General features: G+C 47.7%; 1 protein-coding gene across 5 annotated transcripts in view; it reads left to right on the top strand.

Annotated features, from left to right (window-relative positions):
* The window catches only part of LOC138281115 (uncharacterized), a 415,049-nt gene that overhangs the window by 13,470 nt on the left and 384,071 nt on the right, over positions 1-17,508 (top strand). For all 5 annotated transcript variants that reach the window (XM_069219553.1, XM_069219552.1, XM_069219551.1 and 2 more), the window contains exon 3: positions 6,005-6,073. In XM_069219553.1, the coding sequence (XP_069075654.1) occupies positions 6,005-6,073 (69 nt within the window). The remainder of the gene's footprint in view (positions 1-6,004; positions 6,074-17,508) is intronic.

Here is a 17,508-nt window from a genome sequence, read left to right as displayed (position 1 = left end):
CCACTTTTGGCGGCAAGGCCGGAGGGAACAAAGAAAGCAACAAGGAGGAGTCACTGGCCAGTCAGGACAGCCCCTAAGGTGTCCTGAGCTGAGGTGACTCTAACTTTTAGAAATCCTCCATCTTGCAGATGGAGGATTCCCCCAATAGGGTTAGGATTGTGACCCCCTCCCCTTGGGAGGAGGCACAAAGAGGGTGTACCCACCCTCAGGGCTAGTAGCCATTGGCTACTAACCCCCCAGACCTAAACACGCCCTTAAATTTAGTATTTAAGGGCTACCCTGAACCCTAGAAAATTAGATTCCTGCGACAACAAGAAGGACTGCCCAGCTGAAAACCCCTGCAGAGGAAGACCAGAAGACAACAACTGCCTTGGCTCCAGAAACTCACCGGCCTGTCTCCTGCCTTCCAAAGAACTCTGCTCCAGCGACGCCTTCCAAAGGGACCAGCGACCTCTGAATCCTCTGAGGACTGCCCTGCTTCGACGACGACCAGAAACTCCCGAGGACAGCGGACCTGCTCCAAAAAGACTGCAACTTTGTTTCAAGAAGCAGCTTTAAAGAACCCTGCAACTCCCCGCAAGAAGCGTGAGACTTGCAACACTGCACCCGGCGACCCCGACTCGGCTGGTGGAGAACCAACACCTCAGGGAGGACCCCCGGACTACTCTCCGACTGTGAGTACCAAAACCTGTCCCCCCTGAGCCCCCACAGCGCCGCCTGCAGAGGGAATCCCGAGGCTTCCCCTGACCGCGACTCTCTGAAACCTAAGTCCCGACGCCTGGAAAAGACCCTGCACCCGCAGCCCCCAGGACCTGAAGGACCGGACTTTCACTGGAGAAGTGACCCCCAGGAGTCCCTCTCCCTTGCCCAAGTGGAGGTTTCCCCGAGGAAGCCCCCCCTTGCCTGCCTGCAGCGCTGAAGAGATCCGTTGATCTCTCATAGACTAACATTGCAAACCCGACGCTTGTTTCTACACTGCACCCGGCCGCCCCCGCGCTGCTGAGGGTGAAATTTCTGTGTGGGCTTGTGTCCCCCCCGGTGCCCTACAAAACCCCCCTGGTCTGCCCTCCGAAGACGCGGGTACTTACCTGCAAGCAGACCGGAACCGGGGCACCCCCTTCTCTCCATTCTAGCCTCTGCGTTTTGGGCACCACTTTGAACTCTGCACCTGACCGGCCCTGAGCTGCTGGTGTGGTGACTTTGGGGTTGCTCTGAACCCCCAACGGTGGGCTACCTTGGACCAAGAACTGAACCCTGTAAGTGTCCTACTTACCTGGTAAAACTAACAAAAACTTACCTCCCCCAGGAACTGTGAAAATTGCACAAAGTGTCCACTTTTAAAGTAGCTATTTGTGAATAACTTGAAAAGTATACATGCAATTGAAATGATTCAAAGTTCCTAATGTACTTACCTGCAATACCTTTCAAACAAGATATTACATGTTAAATTTGAACCTGTGGTTCTTAAAATAAACTAAGGAAAGATATTTTTATATAACAAAACCTATTGGCTGGATTTGTCTCTGAGTGTGTGTACCTCATTTATTGTCTATGTGTATGTACAACAAATGCTTAACACTACTCCTCGGATAAGCCTACTGCTCGACCACACTACCACAAAATAGAGCATTAGTATTATCTCTTTTTACCACTATTTTACCTCTAAGGGGAACCCTTGGACTCTGTGCATGCTATTCCTTACTTTGAAATAGCACATACAGAGCCAACTTCCTACAGATTGTAATTGATTAACTGCATCAGTAAAGTAATCCTTTGATCTTATCCTTAAACTGTCCCCCTGTCGGACAGGTTATGTAGTTAAACCTTCAGGAATCACATCATACCGAATGCCTTATTATCTCGCCAGGGACATCATCTTTTCATCATAATCTACAAGACCCTTGTTATCTTGATTCCTCCCTGTGACTGACCTATCCATCTGGATTTCTTCTCCCTCCAAGTCACGCTTACAAGTTACATGACCTCTTGTATTTTTCAATAGTCTAGGTACTCTGAGAGGGGCCATAGCTTTTCTTTTTTTTTGTTGCAAACAGTAGATTGTTCTTCTCTCAACCAAGTGTGTCAGCACTGCTCCAAAGCACTGTTGAAGCCCCCTCAAGTTTATTTCATACTCAAAAAGATCCCGTTAAGTATCACTCTCCTCTTCAGTGTGCCTGGGTATTATGCAGTGTTCAATTATGAGGAGTTATTTATTTTAGAAATGGATCTATGTAAGGAAATGCCTCCTTGGCATGGTTACCCCCTGACTTTTTGCCTTTGCTGATGCTATGTTTTGAATTGAAAGTGTGCTGAGGCCTGCTAACCAGGCCCCAGCACCAGTGTTCTTTCCCTAACCTGTACTTTTGTTTTACACAATTGGCCCACCCTGGCATCCAGGTAAGTCCCTTGTAACTGGTACCCCTGGTACCAAGGGCCCTGATGCCAGGGAAGGTCTCCAAGGGCTGCAGCATATCTTATGCCACCCTGGGGACCCCTCACTCAGCACAGACACACTGCTTGCCAGCTTGTGTGTGCTGGTGAGGACAAAACGAGTAAGTCGACATGGCACTCCCCTCAGGCTGCCATGCCAACCTCACACTGCCTATGCAGTATAGATAAGTCACCCCTCTAGCAGGCCTTACAGCCCTAAGGCAGGGTGCACTATACCATAGGTGAGGGCACCAGTGCATGAGCACAGTGCCCCTACAGTGTCTAAGCAAAACCTTAGACATTGTAAGTGCCGGGTAGCCATAAGAGTATATGGTCTGGGAGTCTGTCAAACACGAACTCCACAGCACCATAATGGCTACACTGAAAACTGTGAAGTTTGGTATCAAACTTCTCAGCACAATAAATGCACACTGATGCCAGTGTACATTTTATTGTAAAATACACCCTAGAGGGCACCTTAGAGGTGCCCCCTGAAACCTTAACCAACTACCCGTGTAGGCTGACTGGTTTTAGCAGCCTGCCACACTCGAGTCATGTTGCTGGCCACATGGGGAGAGTGCCTTTGTCACTCTGTGGCCAGTAACAAAGCCTGCACTGGGTGGAGATGCTATCACCTTCCCCAGGCAGGAGCTGTAACACCTGGCGGTGAGCCTCAAAGGCTCACCCCCTTTGTTCCAGCACCATAGGGCACTCCAGCTAGTGGAGTTGCCCGCCCCCTCCGGCCACGGCCCCACTTTTGGCGGCAAGGCCGGAGGAATTAATGAGAATAACAAGGAGGAGTCACTGGCCAGTCAGGACAGCCCCTAAGGTGTCCTGAGCTGAAGTGACTCTAACTTTTAGAAATCCTCCATCTTGCAGATCGAGGATTCCCCCAATAGGGATAGGAATGTGACCCCCTCCCCTTGGGAGGAGGCACAAAGAGGGTATACCCACCCTCAGGGCTAGTAGCCATTGGCTACTAACCCCCCCAGACCTAAACACGCCCTTAAATTTAGTATTTAAGGGCTCCCCTGAACCTAAGAATTTAGATTCCTGCAACTTAAAGAAGAAGAGGACTGCTGAGCTGAAAAACTCTGCAGAGAAGACACCAACTGCTTTGGCCCCAGCCCTACCGGCCTGTCTCCCTCCTTCAGAAGAAAACTGCTCCAGCGACGCTTTCCCCGGGACCAGCTACCTCTGAATCCTCAGAGGACTGCCCTGCTTCCAAAAGACCAAGAAACTCCAGAGAACAGCGGCCCTGTTCAACAAAGACTGCAACTTTGTATCCAGAGGAGCAGATTTAAAGACCCCTGCAATCCCCGCAAGAAGCGTGAGACTTGCAACACTGCACCCGGCGAAGACGCGGGTACTTACCTGCTGGCAGACTGGAACCGGGGCACCCCCTTCTCCATTGAAGCCTATGCGTTTTGGGCACCACTTTGAACTGTGCACCTGACCGGCCCTGAGCTGCTGGTGTGGTGACTTTGGGGTTGCTCTGAACCCCCAACGGTGGGATACCTTGGACCCCAATTTGAACCCCGTAGGTGGTTTACTTACCTGCAAGAACTAACATTACTTTACCTCCCCCAGGAACTGTGAAAATTGCACTAAGGGTCCACTTTTAAAACCGCTAAATGTGTTTTATGTAAAAAGTATATATGCTATTGTGATTATTCAAAGTTCCTAAAGTACTTACCTGCAATACCTTTCAAATGAGATATTACATGTAGAATTTGAACCTGTGGTTCTTAAAATAAACTAAGAAGATATTTTTCTATAACAAAAACCTATTGGCCTGGAATTGTCTCTGAGTGTGTGTTCCTCATTTATTGCCTGTGTGTGTATGTACAACAAATGCTTAACACTACTCCTTTGATAAGCCTACTGCTCGACCACACTACCACAAAATAGAGCATTAGTATTAACTCTTTTTGCCACTATCTTACCTCTAAGGGGAACCCTTGGACTCTGTGCATACTATTCCTTACTTTGAAATAGTGCATACAGAGCCAACTTCCTACAATCTATGTACCCATATTGGAAAACATTTCTCTGCCTCCATACATTGCCATGAGCGAGCTCTTTGGTTACTGTAAGCAACATCACTGCCGCTGCAGTTAAACAATCCTGAGGGTTCACCCAACTATTGGAGACCATGTGGGAATACCAATTTTCTCACAAAAATCTCAGCAACCCATAAACCACTTATTAACCTGTATGGGCCACTTGTTTGAATTTTCTTTGGCTGACAAATTGACATGCGCTTCCGACCAGATGATTGTTACCTTCTCCCAGTGGCAGGCCAAACATTGAAATAGCTCCTAATTTAATATCAACACACAAGCCATTCTTCTGTATACTTATGTGCGCCTATTGCCACACCATTCTTCAAAAATGACAAAATGTCAGCACCCCCATCCCACCCCCCACCCCCAATGTGACAAATTATGTCTTTCACATTTTGAATTTTGATATCCACCTCCTTCCCCACATTGGTGGCAAAGATGACTGGACATCATAATCCCAGAGCCCATGCACAGAGCAGTTTCGTAGTGGCAGGCCTTACCATACTATGACTTTTTTACAAAGATGTCTAATTGTATTCAGAAAAACAAGTAAGAGCCCTGTGTTTCTGGTCAGACCCATGCACCTCAGCGCACAGAGGGATCAGTTGGTCAGCCAATTCTAAACTGTATTCTTACTACAAAGAAGAGCCACTAAACAGTCTATTCACATGAGTTCCATGAAGAGAAAGCAAGGAAAGTTCTCTGGACTGTGGTATCGGTTTACAGTGCCACATGCTTCAGACTCATACTTTCATCTTTGTAGGTCTCATCCTTCAGTAAACTGTCAAATACTGAAAAACGCCAGTACTTCTCCACTCCTTGACACACCTCCTGATGCTCCAGTGAGCCAAATACCCATTTTCGTTCCTCGTACATGAGGGCTTGGGCCTCCCCAGTAGTCTCCCTTTCCACCCCTCCTATTTCTAGGGGGAAACTTGGCTGTCGCACCCCTTTGACTGTGGCACATAACTGCAGTCTGTGTTGCCAGCAGGCCTACAGGGTTCCCTCACTTTGTTAGTTACACAACTTAGTATAGCTTAAATTCAGTTGGTTACTCAGCCGTTAAGGAGAGCTCATACATTCAAAAACCAGTCATGACTACAGAGAGGTGGTGATCTCAAATCAATGTTTTTCACTCTTGTCTATCTGAAGTACATTTTTTTTCATTTTTAACACATGAATGCCTTCAGTAGCAGGTAAAGATTTTTGATGACTGACAGCCCTGTATGTTATTTACTTGGCATATACATAGTTTAGAATTCACGAGAAGAGATTTGTCACTTGGTCTGCTGTTTCATCTTGAATCATATCAGTGTATTCTAAGCATGAGAGCTGCTAGTCACTTACACTGTATCTTGGCAAATTTATAAATGACAAATTGTTCTGTTCCGTAATCAATACTTTGCCTAATCGTTGACCTAGCCACACTGGAAATTTACTCTGTATATGAATCTGAACGTACGTTTAAAAAAATTAAGTAACTGTTTATTTTTTTTCTTCAAAATTAGATTTGCCGATTGACCTGTCTAAGTTCCATGAGCTATCAATCACATATTCGAGGAGCAAAGCATTTGAAGGTAAATTATATAATTAAATCACAAATAGCTTCTGAATACATTTCTCCAAAACGATTGCTTAATTTGCTGTTTTCATATATCCGGCCTCAATAACGTAAAATTTCAGAACTGTTATAATTGTAAAAGCCTTCTTTTTTTTCTTTTACTTTGCTCTTTGGTCCATAAGTCTGTTTTTTTTAATTTTTTTTATTTTATGTTTTTATTTTGTCAATTTGACCACTGAGGCTCATTTTATTTTATTTTTTAAGTTCCTGAGACCATGTTTACCCTGTCAATGAGTTAATCTAGTGTCTGTAAAGAGATGGACAAGTATGGGCAAATTTATTTTTATCCAAACAGTGGATTGTGGTTTCTTATTTTTATTTACCTGTGATTCACATTTAAATTGAGCCTTTTGGGGGCTATTTAACGGGTATTTATCGTTGAAACTAGATCATTTACACATTGGAAGTGTAGGAAGTTGGCTCTGTATGCACTATTTCAAAGTAAGGAATAGTATGCACAGAGTCCAAGGGTTCCCCTTAGAGGTAAGATAGTGGCAAAAAGAGATAATACTAATGCTCTATTTTGTGGTAGTGTGGTCGAGCAGTAGGCTTATCAAAGGGTAGTGTTAAGCATTTATTGTACATATACAGGCAATAAATGAGGAACACACACTCAGACAATTCCAGGCCTATAGGTTTTTGTATAGAAAAATATATTTTCTTAGTTTATTTTAAAAACCACAGGTTCAAGATTTGCATGTAATACTGCAAATGAAAGGTATTGCAGGTAGGTACTTTAGGAACTTTGAATAAGCAAAATAGCATATACAGTTCCTAGGGGGAGTAAGAGTTTGTTAGTTTTTGCAGGTAAGTAAACCACCTGCGGGGTTCAAGTTTGGGTCCAAGGTAGCCCACCGTTGTGGGTTCAGAGCAACCCCAAAGTTACCACACCAGCAGCTCAGGGCCGGTCAGGTGCAGAGGTCAAAGTGGTGCCCAAACGCATAGGCTTCAATGGAGAAGGGGGTGCCCCGGTTCCAGTCTGCCAGCAGGTAAGTACCTGCGTCTTCGGAGGGCAGACCAGGGGGGTTTTGTAGGGCACCGGGGGGGACACAAGTCCACACAGAAAGTACACCCTCAGCAGCATGGGGGCGGCTGGGTGCAGTGTGCAAACACGCGTCGGGTTCTCAATAGGTTTCAATGGGAGACCAAGGGGTCTCTTCAGCGATGTAGGCAAGGGGGGGCTCCTCGGGGTAGCCACCACCTGGGCAAGGGAGAGGGCCACCTAGGGGTCGCTCCTGCACTGGAGGTCGGATCCTTCAGGCCCTGGTGGCTGCGGGTGCAGAGTCTTTACCAGGCGTCGGATCTTAGAAGCAGGCAGTCGCAGTCAGGGGGAGCCTCGGGATTCCCTCTGCAGGCGTCGCTGTGGGGGCTCAGGGGGGGCAACTCTGGCTACTCATGGTCTCGCAGTCGCCGGGGAGTCCTCCCTGAAGTGATTGTTCTCCACAAGTCGAGCTGGGGGCGTCTGGTGCAGTGTCAAGTCTCACGCTTCCGGCGGGAAACGCAAGTTGTTTCAAAGTTGCTTCTTTGTAGCAAAGTCGCAGTCTTGGATGAACAGAGCCGCTGTCCTCTGGAGTTCGTGGTCCTTCTAGATGCAGGGCAGTCCTCTGAGGCTTCAGAGGTCGCTGGTCCCTGTGGAAAGCGTCGCTGGAGCAGTGTCTTTAGAAGTGGGGAGACAGGCCGGTAGAGCTGGGGCCAAAGCAGTTGGTGTCTCCGTCTTCTCTGCAGGGTTTTTCAGCTTAGCAGTCCTCTTCTTCTTAGGTTGCAGGAATCTGAGTTCCTAGGTTCTGGGGAGCCCCTAAATACTGAATGTAGGGGTGTGTTTAGGTCTGGGGGGTTAGTAGCCAATGGCTACTAGCACTGAGGGTGGCTACACCCTCTTTGTGCCTCCTCCCTGAGGGGAGGGGGGCACATCCCTAATCCTATAGGGGGAATCCTCCATCTGCAAGATGGAGGATTTCTAAAAGTTAGTCACCTCAGCTCAGGACACCTTGGGGGCTGTCCTGACTGGCCAGTGACGACTCCTTGTTTTTCTCATTATCTCCTCTGGCCTTGCCGCCAAAAGTGGGGCTGTGGCCGGAGGGGGCAGGCAACTCCACTAGCTGGAGTACCCTGTGGTGCTGTAAGAAAGGGGGTGAGCCTTTGAGGCTCACCGCCAGGTGTTACAGTTCCTGCAGGGGGAGGTGTGAAGCACCTCTACCCAGTACAGGCTTTGTTACTAGCCACAGAGTGACAAAGGCACTCTCCCCATGTGGCCAGCAACATGTCTGGTGTGTGGCAGGCTGCTAAAACTAGTCCGCCTACACGGATAGTCGGTTAAGGTTTCAGGGGGCACCTCTAAGGTGCCCTCTGGAGTGTATGTTACAATAAAATGTACACTGGCATCAGTGTGCATTTATTGTGCTGAGAAGTTTGATATCAAACTTCAGTTTTCAGTGCAGCCATTATGGTGCTGTTGAGTTCGTGTATGACAGACTCCCAGATCATATACTCTTATGGCTACCCTGCACTTACAATGTCTAAGGTTTTGCTTAGCCACTAGGGGCACAGTGCTCATGCACTTGTGCCCTCACCTATGGTATAGTGCGCCCTGCCTTAGGGCTGTAAGGCCTGCTAGAGGGGTGACTTATCTATATTCATAGGCAGTGTGAGGTTGGCATGGCACCCTGAGGGGAGTGCCATGTCGACTTAGTTGTTTTGTCCTCACTAGCGCACACAATCTGGCAAGCAGTGTGTCTGTGCTGAGTGAGGGGTCCCCAGGGTGGCATAAGACATGCTGAAGCCCTTAGAGACCTTCCCTGGCATCAGGGCCCTTGGTACCAGGGGTACCAGTTACAAGGGACTTACCTGGATGCCAGGGTGTGCCAATTGTGGAAACAAAAGTACAGGTTAGGGAAAGAACACTGGTGCTGGGGCCTGGTTAGCAGGCCTCAGCACACTTTCAAATCAAAACTTAGCATCAGAGAAGGCAAAAAGTCGGGGGGTAACCATGCCATGGAGGCATTTCCTTACAGGAAGTCTTACCTAACACTTTCTACTTTCAATAACCCTTACTAACGTTGGCTTTATTAATAGTTGAGGTCATGAAAGTTGCCCTGCCTATGTTTAAGATCCAGAAACATTTCTAAAGCGTAAATGGTTAATTAACTGCATGTTAGGTGCAAAGGGGTAAAAAAGGGAAAGCATTTAGCCATGTCAAGTTGAAAATACAGCACTTTTCCCTTTAAAGAATCACCAATTTCATGTTCCATCATGGTTTATACTGGCAGCACCAGGGGCTTCTACCCCATGTTTTGATGGTAGGGATTGTAATATGTGGTGTTTTTGGTTTATTTTGTCTGTCTTTTTTGGGGGGGTGGGGGGGTGGGTAAATTAGGTAAATGGCGACCCACATGTCTTGTACGATTTGTTTACCTATTTCCAGTTAAGTGAAAAATGGTAACTCTCTGCAGTACATTATAAATCAAAGTATTAACACTTTTTAAGTAAACTGTGTCACCGGCACAGTCATGGAGAAGCATTTTTGAAGAACTGGTACATTTTGCATGCAAATTCCTTTCCTCTAGTTCCTCAGCTACTAATGCAAAAATAAAGAAAGAACTGTGCATGTGTAATTGCCCCAGCAAGAGATTTTTGGCCCAGTATCTGTTCTATATTTCCTTAGCCAAGACTTAGAAGTTCCAAGCACATCCTGACCTGCTAATCGGGTATCAGAGTAAGGTCCTTAATCCCAACCGTGAATTGCTTCACCTGGCTGGGTAACAAGCATTTTTATGTAATGAACCACTATGGTGGCCTACAAACAAATGAAAAATATTCTGACTGGTGTGACTTCAGACTGACTGCTCCTGCTACGAGCTGACCCTCATCAGATTCTGTTCTGTGCATTTGGTAATATCCCTTTCTGGATATATTTAACTGCCTTCTCATGATAAAGGAGATGACCCCGGAAGACACCTTGCAGGACCCTCAGAGCCATAGCAGGCCCCCCTCCCCACCCCACCCCCCGAGTGAGGGAACAAACTTGCACCAGCCGGAGGAGCTGTATTTGTGGTTGTGCCTTTTTTTGTTTGTTTTTAGAACATCTGTAAATGTGTTACTTGAACTGCTGAGACATAAGTAACTTCATGAAAACATTGTGTTGCTGTAGGAATTGTTTCCTTCATAGGAAGAACAATGAGTTTTTCTCTAAAAATGAATATATCTTTTTTTAATATCCAGTGCTGTTGAAGAACAAATTTCTTGCCTTTTAACAGCTGTTTTACGATGTTGATATCTTTCATTAGTTCTCAACCCTTTTTTGGAATTCTTTTAATCGATTCTCCAGATTCTCTTTTAAAATCTGAGATATGGTGGTGTCTTGGTGGAGAGTAACGGGGGGGGTAGGTATATCAGAGTACATCTACTTAATGAGGTGAGTGCTTCAGGATCTGTGTGCCATTATCCCAATTGTTTCTTGTAGAACTTATTGTTTTCCCCTCTGGGCTGCATCTACCATTTGGTTTCGCTGTCCATCCGCTTATGACATGTGGCGCCTTCCCGGAACCTTTCTGTGTGGTTGCCATCTCCAGATTTTTATTGACCATTGGGTCTAGAGGTTTTGCGGAAGGATCAACCGGAAAACTGGATGATTTGTTTTTCTTAATTACTGGATGTCTTTAAAATTGAGAATCAAAATTGAATCAAAGAAATGATCTGTTCTGGTATTGGCATAATCATCACACCAAATTGAGATAGATCTGTCCATTAGTTATTCTATGTTGGAGATGAAAAATTAACATGTGGCCTTCAGATGTGCTCTTTACAGAAGTGATTTTAATAATTGAACCCTTTGATCAAGATTAGCAAGACTTGGAACAAAGAGCTGAAACTACTACAAGTGACGTATCTGCCAATTTCAGTGCAGATTTGTCTAATGGGTATGAAGATATTAGTGAAACAGACTACACTTTCTGTGGAAATAGAACCCAACCCGTATGAGTGATATGTGTATACATATATAGACTATATATATATATATATATATATATATATATATATATATATATATATATATATAAACACGGCCAAGCTCCAGAAGAAACTACAACGTATACATAACGCCTACGCACACCTCATCCTCAACATCCCCCGCCGCAACCACATCTCAGCCCACCTCAGAGACCTACACTGGCTTCCCGTCACCAAGAGGATCACCTTCAAACTCCTCATCCACGCCCACAAAGCTCTCCACAACACGGGCCCTGCCTACCTCAACTAGCGACTGACATTCCACACTCCCACCCACCAACTCCACTCCGCCAACCTCGCCCTCGCCACCGTCCTTCGCATCCATCAACCAACCAGCAGCAGATCCTTTTCCCACCTCGCCACCAAGACCTGGAACACCCTCCCCGCCCACATACGACAGACCTAGGACCTCCTGACCTTCAGGAAACGCCTCAAGACCTGGTTATTCGAGCAGTAGCAATCCTCCACCCCCACCCATCAGCGCCTTGAGACCCTAACGGGTGAGTAGCGCGCTTTGCAAATGATTGATTGATGTGTAGACTGTAATATCCTTATATTACTGTATCCCTTTTTAAGGAGATTGTGCTCTGAGTATGATTAAATTCCTTTGTTTATAATTAATACACATAATAGAATAACATGGCATACAACGGTAAATGCACATATGCATATTGGGGTATAATATTCATTACAAATGTTGGGAGAAGAAATGGCATCATGACCCACTGAGACATCTCCCTTCCTTGCACATAGCCATGGCAATACTGCCATGTTAAACACCTCACATCTGTGTGTATACTATATATGTATCAATGGATCACTGCCCTGTGAAGCACGCTACTCACCAATAGGCTACTCGAGGCGCTGAGGGGGTGACCTCAGATCAATCGATCCATGTCTTGAGGTCCTTCATGAACTGAGGCAGTGATGGTAACTGTCTGAGGTGTGGTGGTAAGGTGTTCCAGTTTTGTGCTGCCAGGTATGAAAATGATCTTCCTCGAGCCGAGGACTTCTTTATTCGGGGGACGTTAGAGAGTGACTGTTGAGACTAGCGGAGGGTTCTGGCAAGGGAGTACCAGTTGATGTGGTTGTTGAGGTAGTTTGGGGCTGTCAATGTAGAGGGCTCTGTAGGTGTGTCTGAGGAGTTTGAAGTTGATCCTCTTTCCAACAGTGAGCTAGTGGATGTTCTTCAGGTGTTTTCTGCGGGGGATGTATGTGACGAGTCTGGCAGTGGCATTCTGAATCTGTTGTAGTTTGTTCAGGTTTTTCTTGGAGGTTCCAACATAGAGGGCTTTGCCTTAGTCAAGCCCGCTTGTGATAAGGGCATGTGTCACAGTTTTCCAACAGTCGGTTGGTATCCATCTGTTCTTCAGTAAAAGTCGGAGGATGTGGAAGCGGGAGGAGGCGACTGAGTTGACTTGCCTAATCATGGTGAGTGTTGAGTTAAGGATGATGCTGAAGATGCATGCGTGGTTCGTAGGGGTGGGGGGGATGGGCGAGTTCAGCTTGACAGCTTTCCCTCATCCAGGTAGCTACTACTTCTAACCCGTTACTGAAATTCTTCCTGACTGTTGGGTTCTCGTTCAGGGAGAGGATCTGTTGGGTGTCATCGGTGTAGGAGACGATATTCATTCTGTAGTTTTTGATGATGGGGGCGAGTGGGCTCAAGTAGATATTGAACAGTGTGGGGCTCAGCGACAATCCTTGGGGTATTCCGCAGCTTTGTGGGTTCTGACTGGTGGGGCAGGAGCCTGACTTTGTGTTCCGCCTGCCAGGAAGAAGTGACTCCATTGAAGGGCCTTCCCTCGTATGCCTGCTACGTGGAGTCTGGTGCATAGTGTATGGTGGGATACTATATCGAAGGCGGCTGAGAGGTTGAATAGGAAGAGGGCTGCTGCCTGTCTTCGGTCGAGGAGGGAGCAGATGTCATCAGTGGCTGCGAGTAGGGCGGTTGAATAGTGCGTCCAATAGAATAATGAAAAGAAATGCTTCCTTGGCATGGTTATCCCCTGACTTTTTGCCTTTGCTGATGCTATGTTTTGAATTGAAAGTGTGCTGAGGCCTGCTAACCAGGCCCCAGCACCAGTGTTCTTTCCCTAACCTGTACTTTTGATTCCACAATTGGCACACCCTGGCATCCTGGTAAGTCCCTTGTAACTGGTACCCCTGGTACCAAGGGCCCTGATGGCAGGGAAGGTCTCTAAGGGCTGCAGCATATCTCATGCCACCCTAGGGACCCCTCACTCAGCACAGACACACTGCTTGCCAGCTTGTGTGTGCTGGTGAGAACAAAACGAGTAAGTCGACATGGCACTCCCCTCAGGGTGCCATGCCAACCTCACACTGCCTATGCAGTATAGATAAATCACCCCTCTAGTAGGCCTTACAGCCCTAAGGCAGGGTGCACTATACCATAGGTGAGAGCACCAGTGCATGAGCACTGTGCCCCTACAGTGTCTAAGCCAAACTTTAGACATTGTAAGTGCAGGGTAGCCATAAGAGTATACGGTCTGGGAGTCTGTCAAACACGGACTCCACAGCACCATAATGGCTACACTGAAAACTGGGAAGTTTGGTATCAAACTTCTCAGCACAATAAATGCACACTGATGCCAGTGTACATTTTATTGTAAAATACACCCCAGAGGGCACCTTAGAGGTGCCCCCTGAAACCTAATCCAACTACCCGTGTAGGCTGACTGGTTCTAGCAGCCTGCCACACTCAAGACATGTTGCTGGCCACATGGGGGGAGTGCCTTTGTCACTCTGTAGCCTGTAACAAAGCCTGCACTGGGTGGAGATGCTATCACCTCCCCCAGGCAGGAGCTGTAACACCTGGCGGTGAGCCTCAAAGGCTTACCCCCTTTGTTCCAGCACCGCAGGGCACTCCAGCTAATGGAGTTGCCCGCCCCCTCCGGCCACGGGGAGTCACTGGCCAGTCAGGACAGCCCCTAAGGTGTCCTGAGCTGAAGTGACTCTAACTTTTAGAAATCCTCCATCTTGCAGATGGAGGATTCCCCCAATAGGGATAGGAATGTGACCCCCTCCCCTTGGGAGGAGGCACAAAGAGGGTGTACCCACCCTCAGGGCTAGTAGCCATTGGCTACTAACCCTCCAGACCTAAACACGCCCTTAAATTTAGTATTTAAGGGCTTCCCTGAACCTAAAGATTTAGATTCCTGCAACTTACCGAAGAAGAAGACTTCTGAGCTGAAAACCCCTGCAGAAGAAGAAAGAAGACACCAACTGCTTTGGCCCCAGTCCTACCGGCCTGTCTCCTGCCTTCTAAAGAAACCTGCTCCAGCTACGCTTTCTCCAGGACCAGCGACCTCTGAATCCTCAGAGGACTGCCCTGCTTCAAGAGGAACAAGAAACTCCCGAGGACAGCGGCCCTGCTCCAAAAAGACTGCAACTTTGTTTCAGAGGAGCAGATTTAAAGACCCCTGCAATCCCTGCAAGAAGCGTGAGACTTGCAACACTGCACCCGGCGACCCCGACTCGACTGGTGGAGAAACAACGCTACAGGGAGGACCCTCCGGCGACTCCAAGACTGTGAGTAACCAAAGTTGTCCCCCGTGAGCCCCCACAGCGACGCCTGCAGAGGGAATCCCGAGGCTCCCCCTGACCGCGACTGCCTGACTCTAAAATCCCGACGGCTGGAAAAGACCATGCACCCGCAGCCCCCAGCACCTGAAGGATCGGAACTTCAGTGCATGAGTGACCCCCAGGAGGCTCTCTCCCTTGCCCAGGTGGTGGCTACCCCGAGGAGCCCCCCCCCCCCCTTGCCTGCCTGCACCGCTGAAGAGACCCCTTGGTCTCCCATTGATTTACATTGCGAACCAGACGCTTGTTTGCACACTGCACCCGGCCGCCCCAGTGCTGCTGAGGGTGTACTTGTTGTGTGAGCTTGTGTCCCCCCCGGTGCTCTACAAAACCCCCCTGGTCTGCCCTCCGAAGACGCGGGTACTTACCTGCTGGCAGACTGGAACCGGGGCAAACCCCTTCTCTCCTTTGAAGCCTATGCGTTTTGGGCACCACTTTGAACTCTGCACCTGACCGGCCCTGAGCTGCTGGTGTGGTGACTTTGGGGTTGCTCTGAACCCCCAACGGTGGGCTACCTTGGACCCCAATCTTAACCTCGTAGGTGGTTTACTTACCTGCAAAAACTAACATTACTTTACCTCCCCCAGGAACTGTGAAAATTGCACTGTGTCCACTTTTAAAACAGCTTATTGTGTTTTATGTAAAAAGTATATATGCTACTGTGATTATTCAAAGTTCCTAAAGTACTTACCTGCAATACCTTTCAAATGAGATATTACATGTAGAATTTGAACCTGTGGTTCTTAAAATAAACTAAGAAAATATATTTTTCTATAACAAAACCTATTGGCCTGGATTTGTCTGAGTGTGTGTTCCTCATTTATTGCCTGTGTGAATGTACAACAAATGCTTAACACTACTCCTTGGATAAGCCTACTGCTCGACCACACTACCACAAAATAGAGCATTAGTATTATCTCTTTTTGCCACTATCTTACCTCTAAGGGGAACCCTTGGACTCTGTGCATACTATTCCTTTCTTTGAAATAGTGCATACAGAGCCAACTTCCTACAAATAATATATATACTTGTAAGTTAGGGACAATTAATTGCCCCTCTTCATCCATTGTTCATCCACCTGTTAGACTGCTGTTCAACTTTTTCTGCAGCCCACCTCAGCAGACGGCATTGGGATAGAGGGTTAGCCCATTTTAGACACTGACTTACCTTACTGTGAGTGACTGCAGCGTGCACAACCAAACAAAAACTAGTCCAATTTAGCGCCAGAGACTGCTGCATTGTGTGTTTTTTTTCTTTGTTTTTCTTCCATGTAAGGAAATGCCTCCTTGGCATGGTTGCCCCCTGACTTTTTGCCTTTGCTGATGCTATGTTTACAATTGAAAGTGTGCTGAGGCCTGCTAACCAGGCCCCAGCACCAGTGTTCTTTCCCTAACCTGTACTTTTGTATCCACAATTGGCAGACCCTGGCATCCAGATAAGTCCCTTGTAACTGGTACTTCTAGTACCAAGGGCCCTGATGCCAAGGAAGGTCTCTAAGGGCTGCAGCATGTCTTATGCCACCCTGGAGACCTCTCACTCAGCACAGACACACTGCTTGCCAGCTTGTGTGTGCTAGTGAGGACAAAACGAGTAAGTCGACATGGCACTCCCCTCAGGGTGCCATGCCAGCCTCTCACTGCCTATGCAGTATAGGTAAGACACCCCTCTAGCAGGCCTTACAGCCCTAAGGCAGGGTGCACTATACCATAGGTGAGGGTACCAGTGCATGAGCATGGTACCCCTACAGTGTCTAAACAAAACCTTAGACATTGTAAGTGCAGGGTAGCCATAAGAGTATATGGTCTGGGAGTTTGTCAAACACGAACTCCACAGCACCATAATGGCTACACTGAAAACTGGGAAGTTTGGTATCAAACTTCTCAGCACAATAAATGCACACTGATGCCAGTGTACATTTTATTGCAAAATACACCCCAGAGGGCACCTTAGAGGTGCCCCCTGAAACTTAACCGACTGTCTGTGTAGGCTGACTAGTTCCAGCAGCCTGCCACACCAGAGACATGTTGCTGGCCCCATGGGGAGAGTGCCTTTGTCACTCTGAGGCCAGTAGCAAAGCCTGCACTGGGTGGAGATGCTAACACCTCCCCCAGGCAGGAGCTGTGACACCTGGCGGTGAGCCTCAAAGGCTCACCCCTTTGTCACAGCCCAGCAGGGCACTCCAGCTTAGTGGAGTTGCCCGCCCCCTCCGGCCACGGCCCCCACTTTTGGCGGCAAGGCTGGAGGGAACAAAGAAAGCAACAAGGAGGAGTCACTGGCCAGTCAGGACAGCCCCTAAGGTGTCCTGAGCTGAGGTGACTCTAACTTTTAGAAATCCTCCATCTTGCAGATGGAGGATTCCCCCAATAGGGTTAGGATTGTGACCCCCTCCCCTTGGGAGGAGGCACAAAGAGGGTGTACCCACCCTCAGGGCTAGTAGCCATTGGCTACTAACCCTCCAGACCTAAACACGCCCTTAAATTTAGTATTTAAGGGCTACCCTGAACCCTAGAAAATTAGATTCCTGCGACAACAAGAAGAAGGACTGCCCAGCTGAAAACCCCTGCAGAGGAAGACCAGAAGACAACAACTGCCTTGGCTCCAGAAACTCACCGGCCTGTCTCCTGCCTTCCAAAGAACTCTGCTCCAGCGACGCCTTCCAAAGGGACCAGCGACCTCTGAATCCTCTGAGGACTGCCCTGCTTCGACGACGACCAGAAACTCCCGAGGACAGCGGACCTGCTCCAAAAAGACTGCAACTTTGTTTCAAGGAGCAGCTTTAAA

This window comes from Pleurodeles waltl, chromosome 2_2 (assembly GCF_031143425.1).
Source record: "Pleurodeles waltl isolate 20211129_DDA chromosome 2_2, aPleWal1.hap1.20221129, whole genome shotgun sequence".
Taxonomy (NCBI): domain Eukaryota; kingdom Metazoa; phylum Chordata; class Amphibia; order Caudata; family Salamandridae; genus Pleurodeles; species Pleurodeles waltl.
The sequence above is the reverse complement of the archived record's forward strand: the minus strand, read 5'-3'. Positions and strand labels throughout refer to the sequence as shown.